At 35.5% G+C, this 18575-nt stretch overlaps 2 protein-coding genes and 1 pseudogene across 2 annotated transcripts; all 3 read right to left on the bottom strand.

The window, feature by feature from the left end:
- Window positions 1–5451: 5451 nt before the first annotated feature.
- On the bottom strand, window positions 5452–7316 carry LOC120123340 (F-box/FBD/LRR-repeat protein At2g26030-like). The gene is made up of 2 exons (XM_039142261.1): window positions 6090–7316; window positions 5452–5917 (listed from the first exon to the last, which is right to left on the bottom strand). Exons 1-2 carry the CDS (start codon window positions 7206–7208, stop codon window positions 5651–5653), a joined length of 1386 nt encoding a protein of 461 aa, XP_038998192.1. The 5' UTR covers window positions 7209–7316; the 3' UTR covers window positions 5452–5650.
- Window positions 7317–8243: 927 nt separating this feature from the next.
- LOC120123335 (protochlorophyllide reductase, chloroplastic-like) lies at window positions 8244–10039 on the bottom strand. Its single transcript, XM_039142258.1, has 5 exons — window positions 9927–10039; window positions 9752–9850; window positions 9107–9638; window positions 8653–9011; window positions 8244–8544 (listed from the first exon to the last, which is right to left on the bottom strand). Exons 1-5 carry the CDS (start codon window positions 9978–9980, stop codon window positions 8389–8391), a joined length of 1200 nt encoding a protein of 399 aa, XP_038998189.1. The 5' UTR covers window positions 9981–10039; the 3' UTR covers window positions 8244–8388.
- A 1018-nt stretch (window positions 10040–11057) lies between these two features.
- LOC120123264 lies at window positions 11058–16063 on the bottom strand (annotated as a pseudogene).
- Between the last annotated feature and the right edge of the window lie 2512 nt (window positions 16064–18575).

Here is an 18575-nt window from a genome sequence, read left to right on the forward strand (position 1 = left end):
CACATATTTCTTGTTGGCAGAGCTGTATCCACTTCGATCATCATGGTACTTTGACCAGTTTGCCGAACCTTTGATGTCCGGAAGTACTTGTGAAGTAAGATCCGACACCGGGATAAAGCCGCAACTGGCTGCCTAAGGTGATGCAGGAAGTCCTAAGAAAATCAAGGTTGCTGGAACATCTGTAGTCCATTGCTCCCATGCGTCTTCCAGGTTCTTAATATAAGCTTCTGCTTATTGGCATTGAGGGTTGCCGTAAATTGTAACCAAACATAGTGGAAAAGACCAGTTTTAAAGGCACAATCGATCCAAGCATTATGTTAACTCGTATGAATTCCTATAATTTTGTGTTTAATATATATTTTTATATATTTTTCACATATATTATATAAAATAAATTTTAAAAGGCAAATTCATAAAATGAATTCTTAAGAAAAAGGCCAGAGGGCCAAAACAAATTTCATAGAAATGGGCCAAAATAAAAAAAGTATATGTTGTTTGTAGTATAGATTAATCCAGCAAAATTGGTCCAATAGGACAAATGGAGAAAATAATTAGTCCAATAGGACATGTTAGAATTTATTTTGAGATCTACGACATTTGTTATAATGTCCAAAGAACTCGTTACGTTGATGTGATGAGTTTCAATGGAAAATATATTTTATTCGATCGATTTGTCTGGTTGAATATTTAATTATTTTCCTTGGAATTCATCATGACGAGTTTAATTAAAATAATATTTTTAATATTTTTCTATTATGGATTTTTTTTAAAGTGAAAAAATGAAACTCGTCATGTTGAGGGGGCGAGTTCCGTCTATCGTATTGAGGTTTTGTTTAGTTCAAAGTATTAAATGGTGTGATTTGGGCACTAAAATAAATTTTTGTTTATAAAAACATTAATTTAAGAGATAAAATCGATGAATCATAAACATTACATTAAGAAGATAAAAACAACAAACTAACATATTACATTAAGTACATAAATACAACAAACCTTACACACACCATAAACAATAAATAGAATCATAAACTTAACATATCATGGAGTTTTTATGATGTTTTAGTCCTCGTAATCAGTAAACTCGTCAGAAGTAATATTCAGTTCTTCAATTCTCCATGTTTTTTCTTATTTTTGTTCACATACAAATTGGAATCATGCTTTTGGGTCTCCATCATCTATCTCTATTTCTTCATCATTATTCTAAGTTTGTGGGATATTTGAGCTGGAAGTAGGATCCTCAACCATACGAGCAAGGTCGCCATCACCAAATTCTACAAACAAATCTACATTAGACATAGAATGATAGTAGTATGTCTCAATCATAGCAGCAAGGCCGACATCATCGCTTAGATGAAACCCCGTGCATGATGGTGGCAATTTATAATATAATGAAGATATTCTTCTATTGCTTTCGAGTTGAACACTTCTTTCTATTTTGAACTTCAACTCGTTTAGTTGATTTTTTTTTAAAGACATGGTTAAAGCTTTGCAATCATAAAAAATAAAAAACAATTGCAAAATTAATAGTCATGTTAGGAAAAAAAGTCAAGCTTTGGAAGTGAAAGACTCAAATTTTCTAAAATGTTTTTTGTTTTACCTCACACATATTTATAGGCCTTTAGGAAGCGCTTCATATAGGACGAGCTGACATAACAAAAAATAGGTTTATGAAAAACTACAAAAAATAAATAAAAACATTTAAAAAAAATAGGTTTATATCTGTCCTTGCTTGATATAACAGCGAAATTAAGTGATATATCACTGAAAAGTTTATGTGGTGAAGTGATTGGACACTAAAAAATTGTTGTCATTGTGTATTAATTGGTGTATGAAAAAATGACGTTTTTATGAAATAAAGTGATAAATCATTGAAAAATTTATGAAATAAAGTGATATATCAATGAAAAGTTTATGAAGTGAAGTAATTGGACACTGAAAAGTTATTGTCATTGTGTATTAAATGGTGTCTGAGAAAATTATTATTAAATGGTCATTGATGATAGCTCGTTTTTTAAAAGTTTTTGAAATGAAATGGTATATCATTGAAAAGTTTTTGAAATGAAGTGGTATATCGTTGGAAAGTTTTTATGAAATTAGTTGCCCTATTGGTCCAAAAACCGATTAATCCTCTTGTTACATGTTTTTTTAAGTGTCTATTAATAGTTGAAATGATTTTTATTTTTATTTTTTTGATAAGTTTGATTGCAGAAGTTGTTATTGGACCTTTTTTCCACTCATTTTTTTTAAGATAAAAGGATAATTATGAAATATCATTCGGTGAATGTGCAATTTGTTCTTTAGATTTAAAGAAGCATGTGGAAGTACGATCAATTGAATTGATTTATAAAAATAATATAATCTTATTTTATTAGAATTTAAGTTTTTTTCTTAAATAATCTCGAGTGATTATGAAGTAATGCATGTCTATGTATTTTTTAGATTATTGATAACGAATACATATCTCGTAAGTATAATTATTTAAATATACATTTTCTTAAAAGAACAATATCCTCTTTTACGACTAAAATCACTCGATAAATTTATGTTATAAGTAAAATTACGTAGACAACTTAACCTAACCTAAACTAAAATAATTATGAAAGGGTAAAATTCGAAAATTGACATTAAACCCTAAAACTTGAACGTGCTTCATTCGCATATATATATACATGTAAGATAGTATTTAAGAAAATTCATCACCCGATTCAAGATGCATAAGAATGGTTGAAAGTGATGAGCAGGCTAGAGGTGTAAAAGACGGCTGTGTTTAAGAATGGCGTTGCAGGCAAAACAAGTAGTCATGCAATCCATGCTTCCGGATTAAACGAACAAATCAAACAAAAACATTCATAACCCATTGGTTTGATTGAGGATCGAAAGAGAAGAAGGCACACAAAGCTGGTGTCGGTAACAAAACTTGCAGTCTTGAGTCTGTCGGTGTTTTTATCTTTAAGCTTCTGTTTGGGTCATAGGTTCCTCCTGGAACATCACAACAACGATGGCGACGACCACAACAAGAACATGGACGACCTTCTTCCTGATCACGTCCATGCAGCCAGCAAAAGTCATGAGATGAACGCCGATGATACAAGAACCGCTGTAATTGGTGAGCCCGGTCTTCTTGATAATCTTAATTCCGGATGTCAGGAGAGATGTAATAATCACCCTAGTTGTCCCACTCGACCACCTTGTGCACAAGTCCCGCAAATCCCACAGGTTCCATGTTAGAATACTGTAAAACTGCTGTAGGTACAGCACGTGTATGTAAGGGTGGTTAGGCTGTTAGGTTGTTAGTCAAGTTAGTTAGTTTGTTAAGCGGTTAATGACTAGCTAAACAATTGTTATAAAAACAATGTATCAGTTGATATGAATTCAAGCGATTCTTTACTGAGCATATTTTTTCTGTTGTTCACACTTCCTAACATGGTATCTTTCGCCAAACGCTCTGGGGATTTCTTGTAAGCCTCCGCTGCTGCTGCTCTCTCTTGGTAACGATCATGGAGTCGTCCAAGAACTTTGCACACAAGAAAGTGAGTGTTCTCCTTGATGAGATGAATTTTCTGTTGTGGAAGCAACAGATATTACTCACAGTCCGAAGTCATCGCCTCGAGCGGTTATTAACCGGAGTCTTGAAGCCACCACCGGAGACGGTACTTGATAGCAATGGCGAAGTGACTGTCAATGATGCCTTTGAAGAGTTCGTGGCACAGGACAGTGCACTAGCGTCGTGGCTCCTTTCCACCATCAGCCCGCACCTACTGCCGCAGTTTGTTGGAGCAGATTCGGCTGCCACAGTATGGAGCACGGTGCAACAATTGTTTTCCAACAGATCTACTACCGCTGCTATGGGACTTCACTGCAAGCTGCAGTCGCTAAGAAAAGGGAATGACACTATGCGGACCTATCTTTCCCGCGTCAAGGAGGTATGCGATGCACTCGCCTCCTGTGGAAGTACAGTACCACATGTTGGTCATATAGCCAGTATACTTAAGGGGTTACCCAGGGAATACCAGCCGTTCATGGCGGTTATCACTACGATGAAGGAAACGCTCTCCCTCGAAGAATTACACACAATGCTTCTAGATGCTGAAGCCCAGTTAGCTGGATTTGATGAGTCCATGGAATCATTGCCTATGAGTGCGAGTTTTGCTCAACATGAGGCAAAATACTCCGATGACAACCGAGGTTCCAGGTCCTCTCGTCCCTCCTCAAGCAATCGTTCTGCTGCTCGTGGTCGAGGAAGAACCAAAATTCAATGCCAATTATGTGGCAAGCTTGGTCATCTTGTTGACCGTTGTTGGCATCGGTTCGATGAGGATTTCATGTGTGTTACTGCTGAGCCACGGTCTCACAAAGGTCAGTCTGCTAGTGCTCATCACTCGACTGTTGAAACTAGAAAATCATCCTCATCGGTTCGATCGGCTTAATATCGCCCACAAATAATTTCGGGAAATGCGAGTATATTTGTCTTAATATTTCAAAACTTGGTTTACTAAGGATGATTTTCGCTTTAATTTTTATTTTTGAAAAATATTGAAAATAACATTTTGATTGAGATATTATAAGAATGAAAAATATGTAAAATCTAGAAAATAAAATATGTTTTAATTACTTTTATTAAAGTTGTTTCAAAAGATTGAAAAGCGAAAATAATAATTTTAAAATGATAAATCGATAATGATTCAAGTTTATATAAATTATTTTCCATATAAGCTCATTGTATTAGATTAGTAACATAGTTATTTTCCTTTTAAAAAGTAGTTTAATTATTTTGTTAAGTTCATCGTTGCTAGAATCTATTAAGTGGTCTCGGTGATTAAAAAGAATATTATTTTCCGTTGAGATTTTGAGTTCGAACAACTACAACTACAAGGGTGTGTGCGTATGTCTCAAAAGGACATTGACATAAACAATTATTCCCGGTTCATTACCAGAGAATCCAGCATTTTCCAGCTTACCACACTCGAAGGAGCTTTATTTGAGGGGTGTTAGTTGAAACTAATAAGATATGTCGCATGCATTCACACTAAAGTAGTGAAGTCATCCAGTATTTGAGCTATACTTCATTCCAAATTCAAAATCAGTAACATGGAAACACTAAAGTTTTATAAACCCGAACGATGTTTTCTGTTTCGGTTCTAGTATGAAACGATCTCAATTCATTCTTTTTCCCCCCAGCATCAGGAGGCCAATTCTAGACAGGGGAACCAAAGCTGTTGTGAAGTATTTGAAAGACAAGATTCCAGAGCGATAAGACAGCATGCCACTGCCATTTACGATTGCCTGAAAGCTCGATCTCAAGTAGTGAAGCTTTTGAGTTTCCTGATTTAGGTTGATGGTGGGGGGATGTAATATAACGAGTGATTGAATCATGACAAAAAAAAGGAGAGAAACTACATAAGCTTATGTTTGTATTAATGAATTCCTACATAATATTTTAACCTTGTATTTCTTGTTCTTTTTCTGCATGTATAGCATGAATAACACAAGTACTTGCTGGTGCAAGCTCATCCCATCTTGATAAGTACATATCAAGAGTGAATATCAATGACAAGCAAACCCTAAACTTAAAATAATAACAGTAACATCACATAGTATTTGCTATTTACATCCCAACAAAAAGTGTTATGACAGCAAAGCATTTCTAAAATCAATCGAGAAACATGACATCACATTTCTTCGATCCCTTTGGTAAACTCGATAGTTTTTCAATGGCATGTAATCGATCTTCGTCACAGGAGGCATAAATTCTAATTACGAGCTTCTCTAGAACTAATGCATGTTTCAGAAAATAACTAATCAGTTCAAACAGACCTTCGTCTTCCTTGATGTACCCTGTTTCAATCTCCTTGAGGTGAAATAGCAAGCATGCAGGCAATGCATTAGGCAGTGACCCGAAACCTTCTTCTGCAGTTCTCTAAACACACACACGCACACACGAAGTGAAGTTTGTGAGTTTAACATGGATATAAATTGTGATCTCGAACGGCTTTCAAATTCAAATAAGTTTTGTTGTACTGGAGGATATAATTGAGTATTTCATTGTAAAGAATGTATAGATTAAATAGTACTTAAACAAGCTTTCATACCAGATCCAGGACAAGCTTCATTAGATTAGGCATGCAATGTAGAAACTCCACAATCCAAGCCGCTTGCCAATCTGAATAATTCACAAATTCAAATTCAACAAGGTTGTGAAACGCAAACACTGATTCAAGTTGCGTTTCGAACACATTGACTTGATTGATAACAACCAAATCTTCAATGGCTAAATACAGAGACTGTATATTACAAATTCTCCGAAGAAGATTTCTTGCATGCCCACGACCCTCGCTGCCAAGTAGAGTGATTTTAACATCAGCTTTCTCTAGAGATTTCATGTCACTTAAAGTACAACCTTCAGCCATGTCGTCGTTGTCGACATATTTGAAATAAACAAGGTTTGGAGCATTAACCGCAACAAGATCGAAACCTCTGTCACGAGCCACAATCTTTTCAAAATCTAGAACCAATCTCTTAAGAGAAAGACTACTGATATTGAGTTCATTTCTCTCATGAAACCGACATCTAACAAAAGCCAAATCTTCTAACAAAGGGCAACTGGAAATTAACTTTAGAACTGAAGGACCATCTCGAAATACAAAGTATGCAAAATGAAGAGTCCTGAGATTGGGTAAACAAGCATTAGATGGAACATGATGGGCACCCGTGATACTCAATTTCAGTGTCACCAGCGACTGGCAAGTAAACAGAAGAGTGGGCAAGGTGAGAAAATTTTGATTTATGGAGTGTATACCAAATTCCTTAACCCCACGCCGCAATGCAGCACATATCCAACCATCAAGGCGTACATAATCATCACGCCATGGAGGGTTAATCCCCCATCTAATTTCACTCTTCCCCAAAGGAATGTGACAATCCACCCAAAAGTCATTCACCCTAAAGCATTCTAAACTTACCCGATTGGGGTTAGAAAAGAATCTATCCACAAATTCCAGGAAATTTTCATCATTTTCTCGAGGCGCTAAGAAACGAGTAAAATCAAGGGTAGATAATGATGAAACAAAAAGATACCTCCACCTGTGTGAAAGAACAGAGGTTCGGGCTGCATCTTTTCCGGGAAGGAATGATAAAACGTCACAAAGGATATGATCAGGTAAGTTACTGATCCTATCTAAGACACCCACAGATTTTATTTGCTTGACCATGGAGATCGCTGGCAGCGTTGCGGTGGGAAGAGAGGAAGCTTTTTCTATTTTAAGAAACAAAGATGGACGCGAATTCAGTGATAAAAAGTTGTTATTATTTGTTGAGGTATGGAGTTTAAACCCTAGGAATACGAGCTTTCATTATTAATTGTCTTATAGTTACCAGATTAACGTAGAAAAAGAAAAAGAAGGTAAAAAAAAGAGTAAATTACATGTTTAATATTTTAACTATTATTTTAATTTCGTTTTGATCCTTCAGTTATTTCTTTTAAAATCATAATTAATGTTATGTTTTGATTTCATTTTGGTTATTTACAAAAACTATTATCAAAATTTCATTTTTGTTAAAATCATATTTTAATTATAATGTTATGTTTTAAAATCATAATTTTGTTGTTAAAAATTTAACAAAACTACTGATATTATAATTTTAAAATTTTTTAGTGGTGATAGAATATTATCTTAAGGTGACATGTTATTATCACAGTTAAGTTTTAGGTAAATTATAAGTTTAGTACCTTAACTGTAATTTTTGTTTTGTTTTGATCTCTCAACTATTTTTTTTTTCAAAATCCATAACTAATGTTTAGTTTTAGTATCATTTTAGTCAGCCGCCGTTAAAAAACTAACAAACGTGATAATATATATTTTTAATTTTTCAATGATGACATGACATTATCTTATGATACCATGTCATTACCACCGTTAATTTTTTAACGACGGATGACTAAAATGAAATCAAAACTAAATATCAAGTATGATTTTGAAAAGAAAAATAATCCAAAATGAAATAAGAGTGATAGTTGAATTACTAAATGTATATTTTAGCCGTTTCGAATCAACCAAGTAAAGGCACATCTTGATTCTACCAGCTGAAGAGAGAGGGGAATGATTGTGTGCCCCATTAAGAGCAATGTAGCATGAACTTCAGCTACGGATAAACTATATTATTCGAATTCGAATGCGTTTAATACGAATATTTTCAAATATTACGAATGTTATTATGATGTTGATTAAGACAATAATAACTACTTAAAGAAATTGACAATTTATTATCTGGCTTGCTCATTCTTCATACTGAAAACGCCAGTCACCTACAATCTACAAAAGAAGAAGGTTTTACAGCAGCACACCATCTAGAATCTAAGATCCACACTACATTCAATCTCAAGGCTCTAACTTAGGCCAACCCCACAAGTTTCTCACTCAGCTCCCATATTTTGCGTGCTTTCTCCTCATCACTGGCTTCCTGAGACAGCTGGTTCTCGAACGAAGCCGAATCCTTGTTCCAGCTCCAGTAAACACCGGATTTCGTCAAGCTCGGCTGGCTCACGACCTACATCAAAGCAGCATAGTTTTTGTTGATTGACGAGACATTAAACAACACTCGATGCTATATACAAGTTCTGCTACTGATTGTTCATTATGTTGTCTTTGTTTATACCTGAGCTAGTCTTTTTCCGGCTTCCTCCTCGGAGACGAAGCCCTTGGTGATGTACTTCTGGAATGGAGGGAAGAGGAGTCGGAACAACGGAATGTGCTCCCTGAACAAGCCGGTGGTAGCTATGCAGCCCGGGTAAAGGGAAGCGAATGTGATGCCGGTTTCCTCGTGGAACCGCTTGTGGAATTCTTGCATAGTGAGCATATTGCAGACTTTGCTATCCTTGTATGCCTTGGCACCGTCGAATTCTCCACCATCGATCATGGTCGAGCTATTCAGTCCATTCAGTCCCCCCGCAAGTCCCCTCATATCCCCAAGGTTGGCCCTGGGAGGTACATTTCCAGCCAAGGTATTCGTGTTTCCTGATTCATTGTACCAAAAAACAACTCCAAGTTAGTATATCTGTATAACAATCTTTTGTAACATGATCATTTCGAATGCATTGGTAGTAATTTACCTGTAATCGAACCGACAATAATGAGACGCTTCGATGGATAATCGGATTGCTTCAGGTCTTCGAGCAATAACCGGGACAGAAGGAAGTGACCAAGATGGTTAGTTCCCACACTAAGCTCAAATCCTTCAGCAGTGAAAGAGGGTTCCTTGGCAGTTGGCTGGTAAACAGCAGCATTGCAAACAAGAACATCAAGAGGCCTCCCCGATCGCTTGTAACTGTCGACGAATTGTCGGACGCTGTCCAATGAGGCAAGATCCAAGTGCATAATGGTGTAATTTTCTTTAGACATGCCAGCAGACTTTGCTGCTCTCTCGGCCTTGAGAAAGTCCCTGCAAGCCATGATAATATGCCATTTCCCAGTTTCAGCCAAGGCCTTAGCAGTGGCTAAACCCAACCCAGAGGAGGCACCGGTTATGATAACACTACCCTTTCTCAGAGTTTTCTTGCCATCCACGGCGGATCTGGTGGTGGCAGGAGCTTCAGTAGCTGTCGTTTGGGCTCTCACAGCTCCATTTCTTTGGTTGAATTCCCTCTACAATGAAACATAATCCTCAAATCACAGCCACAAAAACAGCAGAAACGAACAATATATGAAACATGTAACATCAATGTTTCATTCTGGACAAAAACAACAACAAATGAAACCTTGCATCTTAATGCAGAACAACTGAAATCAGCTTTGACACTGTCAGAAAGTGAAACTCCAAAGAAATTTGAATCCTTGAAAGATGCACAACATTTTCCCTGCAAAAACAATAAAAATCCCACCATTAAAACACAAAAAAGAACCGCTTTCATGGATACAAAGCTTAAAACAAACCTCTTTAGGCACAGAGAAAGTAGCTGGAACCAAAGCAGCTGTCTGTAGAGCCATTACCAACTTTGAACTGTAGAATCCCAAGGGGAAGCAGTATGTCAAACAGCTTTTAATGGTGGCAATTAAATAAGGTGGGAAGAAAAAAGAAAGCAAAGTTAATGGAAGGATAAGATAATTAGGAGGGTAATGTATCGGCCATATCGATTCCAGGTGCGTAGCCAATGAGGGTTTGATATTTGGATTTCCTATGATATTTTTAAAATATATTTTCTTTTTCCTATTAAACAGCATGGGGATATTTCGGTGTTGTGTCCCCAAAATTTATGGGGTCTGGTTTTATGAGGATTGAAAGGGACAGGGAGTGACTATGGTCCCTAGTGGGGGATATAGCGTAATTAGGGATCACATCGGGTCAGTTTAGGGTCGAGTTTTTGGTCGACCCAATCTAATCCAAAAATTTTGTATTCTATATTATACATGATCTGACTCGAAATATATATATCATCCAACCGATTCCGACCCGATCCGATTTTTTTAGTCTATAAATCCAATCGGACCCAATATAAATTAAGGATTTAATTAAAAAATAATAAAAATTTAAATAGAATTATATTATTATCCTCTAATAGATTCAAATCGGAGTTTTTTCACCCTCCGTCAGAACCTGATCCAACTTCACTCCTTAAAAAATTCGACTCAACCCAACCTGAACCATATTTAAAAAAAAATTTGAACCGTCCGACGCGGGTGAAATTGCTATCCCAAGTATAATGGATTAGGGTGATGTTGAATTTTTTGCGGTGACGCCGTAGTTTCATATTGTAATTATGTATATTTGTATAGTATTACTAATAATTGTATTACTAAATAATTTTTTATATACTTGTATCGGATTAAATTAGGTGTCAACTTTTATATTAAAATTTAAGTCATAAGGATATATTTCTCAAATCAAGTTGATTAAAAATCTGATCCAACTCGACCTCCTTAATCGTAACAAATTTAAATACTTAATATAGATGTGATGATAAGATGCATTGTTGTTTTGGACATTTGCTTCACCGTCATTAGGTTTGGGAAATGGGAAATAACAATAAAAGAAAAGGCTTAAATCTCTCAAACTCATAGCGTTGTACAACATGGAATTCACTGATGAAGGATAATATGCAGTAAAAGAATTTCATTTTCAACTCAATAGGCTTTCCACCTCATAGCGTAGTTTTTTTTTTCTTTTTCTGTCAAACGAATCTATACTTTGCCCAACATTCAAGGGCATAGGCACAAACAAAGAAATGGAACTAGCTAATATTACAAATCTCAACCTCTATACACAGGTGGAGAGAAATGGATTGTACTCGCATATTAACTCATTTCCCAACACCCTTGAGGTTCCTTACCCAATTAAATTCGAAATGGCAATCCGAAATTTTGGAAAGTTCTAATCTCACCTCTAAGCCCAGCAGTTACAATCACCATACCCAAGGCTGACATGTTTGGGTTAACCCCAGACAAGTCCACACTCGCCTTCGGGCTGTTCCAGGTCCGTATTGCCGTAAGTAGTTTTTCCTCCGGCCATGTAGCTGAGATCCTGTCAACGAAGTAGCTATTGGTGGCGCTTGAAATGGTCCCGTGGAGAGGGCTATTGTTGCACCTGGATGCAGATAATGAACCCTCATTTCCGCTATACTCCTCAATAGGTGCAGGAGGATGATTGGCTGTTGAAACTTCATCGACATTGTCTTCGAAACGACTTTGATCATTCAATTCTGTATCTCTCAGTCCCCAAGTGTCACCAATGCCTGGCCAAGGGATGGCAACTGATACATCTTTACAGTGAAAATGTTCATAAGAGCGTGTCTCAGTGACTCCTTTATTTCTGCTAGGCCTTGATTCTACATCGTGTTTCCACACGTAAACATAAGAGTCCTCACTAGCACAGACAACATATTTTCCATTTGCCGTAACAGAAGCAGATATTTGGCTGTTTGTGTTCCGAAATCCTGTCACATATAGTCAACAACATCAGTGGAATCAGCATAATTCCATAATCTCATGCACATATTTACATCATATGAAGAATTACCTTTAAACTTGTGAATCAGATCAGTACCATCAACAACCCGAATTCGTGAATCTGCAGATGTGACGAGTACTTCTGATGAACTTCCAGGTGCAAACTGATTGAGAAAGTAACCAGCAGGAGGAAGTATAAAGTGAGCACGAGGTGGCAAGAAATATGAAAAAAAAAGGGGTTCCAAGTAAGAAATGTGCCTTCAATATTGAACATAGAATTTAAAGCAGCAGGGGCATGGGATTACCTGGAAACCTGTAATTTTCCTTTGATGAGATTTCTTCTTTTTGTTCTGCAAATTGATTTGACTTTTCTGTAGCAACTTGTTCTCTGGAGAAAAGATGCATGAATGCAAGAAACTTCTTTGGTGAGTCATCCATAAAATAAAGCACAAGTATGCAGACAATATAGGGAGAGAGAATTCATAAACTTGTACCAAAAGCATTGTATAAACGGCAGCTTCCTTTGTACGAACCAACTAGTGCACCCTACAAAATAAATAGAAGTTCCATGAGCTTCTTATTCATTGTATATTGTATATTATATAGAACGAACTTGTAATTGGTCATTCCCAACCTGGCCATCTGGTGTAAAACAAGCGGCAGTGACCATTTCATGCAGATCATTCCAATCAACAACTTTACAATCAGGAATGCTCCATATGCGAACTTTAGAATCTAAGGATCCACTAATGAAGTATCTATCATCGACCGGGTTAAATTGGATGCAAGTTACTGTGTCGAGGCAGATCCACAAGAATAAAGCATGATCAGTAATACATAAATCAATTTCAAGAGACAAGAAAAAGGCTAATTAGATATTTCTTTATGTTGGATCTTTGAATTACAATTTCCATTGAAACAAAACCAAACGCACTTAACATGAGTGAACGCTGTGCAAGTTCTAAGCCAAAAAATTACACTAGAGATTTAGCTTCTCAAGAGTCTCTTAGGTTTTTTTGGGTTGATGCAAAGGTTGATTTAACAACTATGGAGAACAAAGGTAAATCTCAAGTCATTCGCTGCTCTTAGGTATTCTATCTATTTATCCCAAAAAAAAAGGCAACAATTATAGATGTTCTTAACAGGGACATTATAAGGCTAAAATCCGAAGTTAAACAGTTATTTACTCACCATAATCACTGTGTGAAAATATTCTCAAACAACTCTTGCTAGTCAAATCCCAAAGCCTAACTGTTTTGTCCATTGAAGATGAGAGCAATTGCTGAAAAGAAAAAAATAGAAAAAATCTTACCAGAATATTCCATAGCAATGATTCTAAAAGAGGCTAAGCAATGACCCGGGGGGTCATAAAATATGGTCAAACAACGACCTCTCGATATGCTTGCTACAAATATAAAAGGAATACATAGAGGCATCACTTCAGCATCGTTTAAAACTTGAAGGACTTTTTAAGGCATTCAATTTCAGTTACATGCCATTAGATGATCTTAAAGTGTCAACAAGGTATATTATGATGACACCATGAACCTTAACCAAAACTAGTAACAAGGAAGAAGGTAACATAGAAGCATTAAAAAGTAAAAACAATAAAGCAGGATGGCAATAGATTTCATAATTTGTGAAATTCACATGTAATACAACCAGTTATGTTCACATATAACTTCTGATTAAGTGCATTACAAGCAGGTGCTTGAGTCAACTCTCTTCACATTGAGACATTGTTATAATCTCGATTCCCTTGATTTTCAAAATACAAGGAAAAGTAGAAGATAGACTTCTCAGATCAAGCTACTAATTTTTTTCAGTCCAATAAACTCGATCTGAAAATCCATCTCACAGAGTGGAGATCTGAAAAAGAACAAAAATGCATTCTTTGTTTACCTTGAGCCAGCATGAAAATAGACCATAACCGCTCGGTATAAGAAAAACCAACACATCTATTTAACTGATTGACTAAATCCAAGTAAATAGACATCAACAATTACCCGAGATTTAGTTTATAAGGCTTCTAAAGGATGAAAACAGAAACTTTAAATAAAGTTCTTCCCCATAACATAGCTTACTAAAACCTGAAAATCAAACTATAATGATAGTCTGGTGACAAACCTGAGACTTGGACCATGATAGGTCAAGCACGTCATCCAAATGTCCTAGAAAAGAACAAATAGGCTTATCCGTAAGTGCAAATACAGTATCTGGCACCACAATGTGGTCTAGGCTCATTGATTTTCGGCTTATCGACGACCGTCCTCTTCTCTTCTTCTCAGGATGGAGATCAGAACTTGGTGATGACAGGGTACGTTCCGGTGATCCATTAGCCACAAGCAAAAGGCTCAAATTCCCATCTTCTTGCTTTTCCATCAACAACTCGCCTTTCCTCTCTGATTCAATAACCTTCCATACATGAATCACACAATCCTCGCCTGCACTAGCAAGGTATTTGCCATCCAAACTGAATTTAATACTCCAAATGGAACCTGTATGCGCCTGTATCTCTTGACTCTTGAAAAGAGCAGTTAACTCTTTACATGCTTCCCATACTGCTTTACCCTCACTCTCTCCGGCCCATGAAACGAAACATCCTGGCTATCATCAGTGGCAGAACTTGATCTCCTCCCACCCTTCTCCGATGAGTATCCCTCTCATCGCTGCTTCGCCTTTCCTTATTGCCCTTCACGCTATTTGCAACGCTCTTTATATTTCTAAACCAGCCCCCTTTCTTCTTCAACTTTGAAACACCGACACCCCCACCGTTGACAATCAAATCGGCATTATTTCTATTACCCTCTTCCACATTTTGCCTTCTCATTAACTCTTGAACGATCGGAGAATGGCCGACACAAACCTGGAATTCCTCCATTGTCAACTGTCTCCCTGTCCCGACTTCCTTTAACTTGTTCCACATCCCATCTTCTCTAACCTCGTTTACCACAAACTGTTCCCCATTATCAAGGTTCTTAATGGTACACACTTGTTCTCTGCAATCTATCTCATCGTCCACCACAGCAGCCTCCCCATCATCAAATGATTTAAAGCCAAGTTCCCCATTGAAACTTTTGCTAATCCGCCCCGTGGGTGGCTTAGATCCATTACTTTCGCAGAGTCTCAAGTTAGCAGCAGCGGCATTACTTTGATTGCATTCAGTAATGTTATTATTATTTACACTACCTAAACCTAAAGAAAGAATCGAAGAAGATGAATTAGAACAAAGGGATAAAGGCGAGGAAGAAACGGCAACATCATTACAATCACCATCTGATTTCGATCGTACAATTGCAGAAGAACTGGTTTCCTTTTCTCCTCCACGATCTTGCTTTTCCAACTCTTTGTTTACCAACCGATTCGATGAAACCGATCTTCTTCCAACCACCCCTCCATAAGTACCACAATTATCCACTTCCCGTCCCACACCGACGTCCGTTTCTGACCCGGGTCTTATCCGGGAAAGACCCGGGTGGCGGCTGAGCCCCATTTCACGGAGCAAACGGGTTCTTCTTTCAGAAACGGAGGCGGGTTCAGAGATCCAGATGTCAAACTGGGAAACAACTTCGGGGAATTTAGGGACGGGAAATGAATGGTCGGCATTGTTCGAAAGGGTAATTGGGTCAGAATCCGAGTCAGAAGAAGGAGAAGTTGAGTTCGAACAAGAACAAGAATTAGAAGAAGCAATGCGGTCAAGGGATTCGTAAAAACACTCTTCTTCTTCGTCTTCCTCATTTACTTCAACTACTTGCTCTTCTTCAGTCAAATCGCCGTCGTTTAGCTTGCTGTTCTTGCTACCAATTGGGTTTTTGCTCATGCTTTCTTTACGAGCATTCCCATTTCAGTTCTGAAACATACAACCATAAAAAACGAACCAAAAGAAGAAGAAAAATTATGGGGGTTTGGTTGGATCAAATTAAACAAAGGGGAAAACAGTGTTTGGAGGGAAAGAAAAGAGAGAAAACTCAGATCCAAAGACAAAAGGGGATGGAGGGAAATGAGTTTGGGGGAAAAGAGGGGAAGCAAAGTTGGGGTTGGTGATGTCTTTGTGTGGGAGAAACGAAGGGAGATTGATTTGATTTTGTTGGCTTTTGAGTTTTTCGGGTTTGGCTATTCAAAGGTGAAAGGTGGAGGATCTATCTATCTATTGCAAATATATATATATATATTAGTACAATATTTAGTTATGTTCATTTAATAAAAAAATATGTTCATATAATAAATGAATGATCATAAAGAGAGATATGTTCGATTCATTTATGTTTAAGAATATACTCGTTTATTTTAAACTCGTTTACTTTGATCTCCTTTTTCTTTTATTACTTTTTAAATATTGGTAAAGAAAGAGACTAAATTATGTTCATATAAAAATAAAATTAGATTACTAAATGAAAGTTAAACGAATATGTTCGTAAATATTAAATAAGCACGTTCAAGAACATTAAACGAATAAACATAAATACTTTTAAATATAAATGTCAAACACGAAAATGATATTGAAAATTTAAACAAATACAAACATAAATGTATTTGTTCAAACTCGATTCACCTGTACCTTTAAAATAGCATATTAGTGACATGGGATGGGCCTAGAGTTGTGCGATTGAAAGCCCAAAGAGATAATGCCGTATTCGACAGAAAGAGGAATCTATAATGCCTACCAACTGTTCGTCTTTAATCCCCGCACATGTTTTCCAGCCCACTACTGCTGAATGTGACCAACTACGGCTTAAATTCAACCCCATTTTATTCATTTTTCCTTACCATTCTCAGTCTCAACCCCATCTTTATTATAACTGTATTTAAAAATATTTTTATTTTAAATTATTAAATAATTTTAATAAAAAATATATATTATCTTTTAAAGAATTCAAATTTTAACAATATAATCTATAAGGGGTATGATACATTCATGTGATACAATATATATATATATATATATCATGTTTAAATATTTGTCGGGTATCGTAGGTTATGAAATGTTATTTTTTTTTATATACATTTGTTGGGTCTTTATGTTTACCCTATTGCTTTATGGTAAGCTAAGATGAGCATATTAGTAGGGGTGAGTAAAATTCGACTCGATTTGAAAAATCAATTTTTCGATTCGACTTGAATTAACTTAAAGTTGCAATTTAGTAAACTCGACTCAACTCAAAAAAGTTTTAAGTTCAAATCAAGTTGTAAAATACAACTCGAATAACTCGAAATTTTAGTAATCAGTGGATTTATTATCGAATAACTCGAAATACAAATATATTTCTTTGTATTTTTAGTAAAATACACAGAAATATATTTGTATTGTATATATGGTTATAGAAAGTCACTTAAATTAGAATCAAATAATATTATAATATTAAAAATATTTATAACTAAAATTAAACAGAAGCTCGAAAAATCTATTCGACTCGAAAATTTTTAAGTTAACTCAAGTTGTAAAATATGACTCGTTAACTCGAATAACTCGAATTTTTTTTACTATCAAACGCTTACTCCTAGATATTAGGTGGGTTATTTATGATACATTCATGTGGTACAAACAATAAAACTATGAAAGGTCATTTTCTACGCTTTGACAAACCCAAAACAATAATATATATATATATATATTATTGTTAAGAAATATATAATATAATTCATTGTATTTTTCCTTAAACTCTCATTATATTCATTAAGGTAGTTTAAAAGAGTTGTAAACTCTAAATTTATAAGACATTGCATATTATAAAATAGGATAAAGTACACAAATGGTCCTGATTATGGGGTATCACTTTATTAAATCCCTTGACTATTAAAAGTTACGAAATGATATTCGATCATAGAATGTTGTTTTGTTAAGTCCCTCAACTATTAAAAGTTACAAAATAGTTGTTTGAATATTCATTATATTTTAAACTCGTATTTCCATTAAAAAAATTGTGGTTGTCTAAGCTGGACGTGAACATGATGTCTAGATATGATAGTGGTTTGAGATTTTGGGATCAGATTTTATCATATGACAGTCAGCAGGTTGACGTTCAACTCATAATACTGTTAATTTTTTAACAAAAGGGACGAGTTTGGAACATAATAGATAATCGAGTGACCATTTTGTAATTTTAATAGTCAAATGACTAAACAAAATAATACTCTATAGTCAGATAATTATTTTATAAATTTTAATAGTCAAGAGACTTAATAAAATAATACACTATAGTCAAGAGACCATTTATATATTTTACCCTATAAAATAACGAAGTATATGTTTATATTGATTCAAATATATATATATATTATTTATTAATTCAAACAAAATTTTAAAGTTGAATCCGCAAATCATGCACAAATTTCACTTGTTTTCCATCACCTTTTTCCATTCTTCTTTTACTTTTTTTTCATGGAAAATAAAATTGACTTTTGAAACCTAATTATTTTACAACTTGCAAAATAAAATAATTCTTAATAGAAGACTACCCACACTCTCAAGGATACATTCTTTAAGATTGACCGAAAGGATATTAGATTAAGTAGAACCAATCATACATTGTTTAAAGTTTAGTTGACATCAAATATTGGATTAAGATATTAACAATCTTTTATTTACTATTCTCGTTTTAATCAAATAAATTAACATTTCATTCCAAATGTAAATTTATT

Source organism: Hibiscus syriacus, unplaced genomic scaffold, assembly GCF_006381635.1.
Source record: "Hibiscus syriacus cultivar Baekdansim isolate YM2019G1 unplaced genomic scaffold, ASM638163v2 tig00110392_pilon, whole genome shotgun sequence".
NCBI lineage: Eukaryota > Viridiplantae > Streptophyta > Magnoliopsida > Malvales > Malvaceae > Hibiscus > Hibiscus syriacus.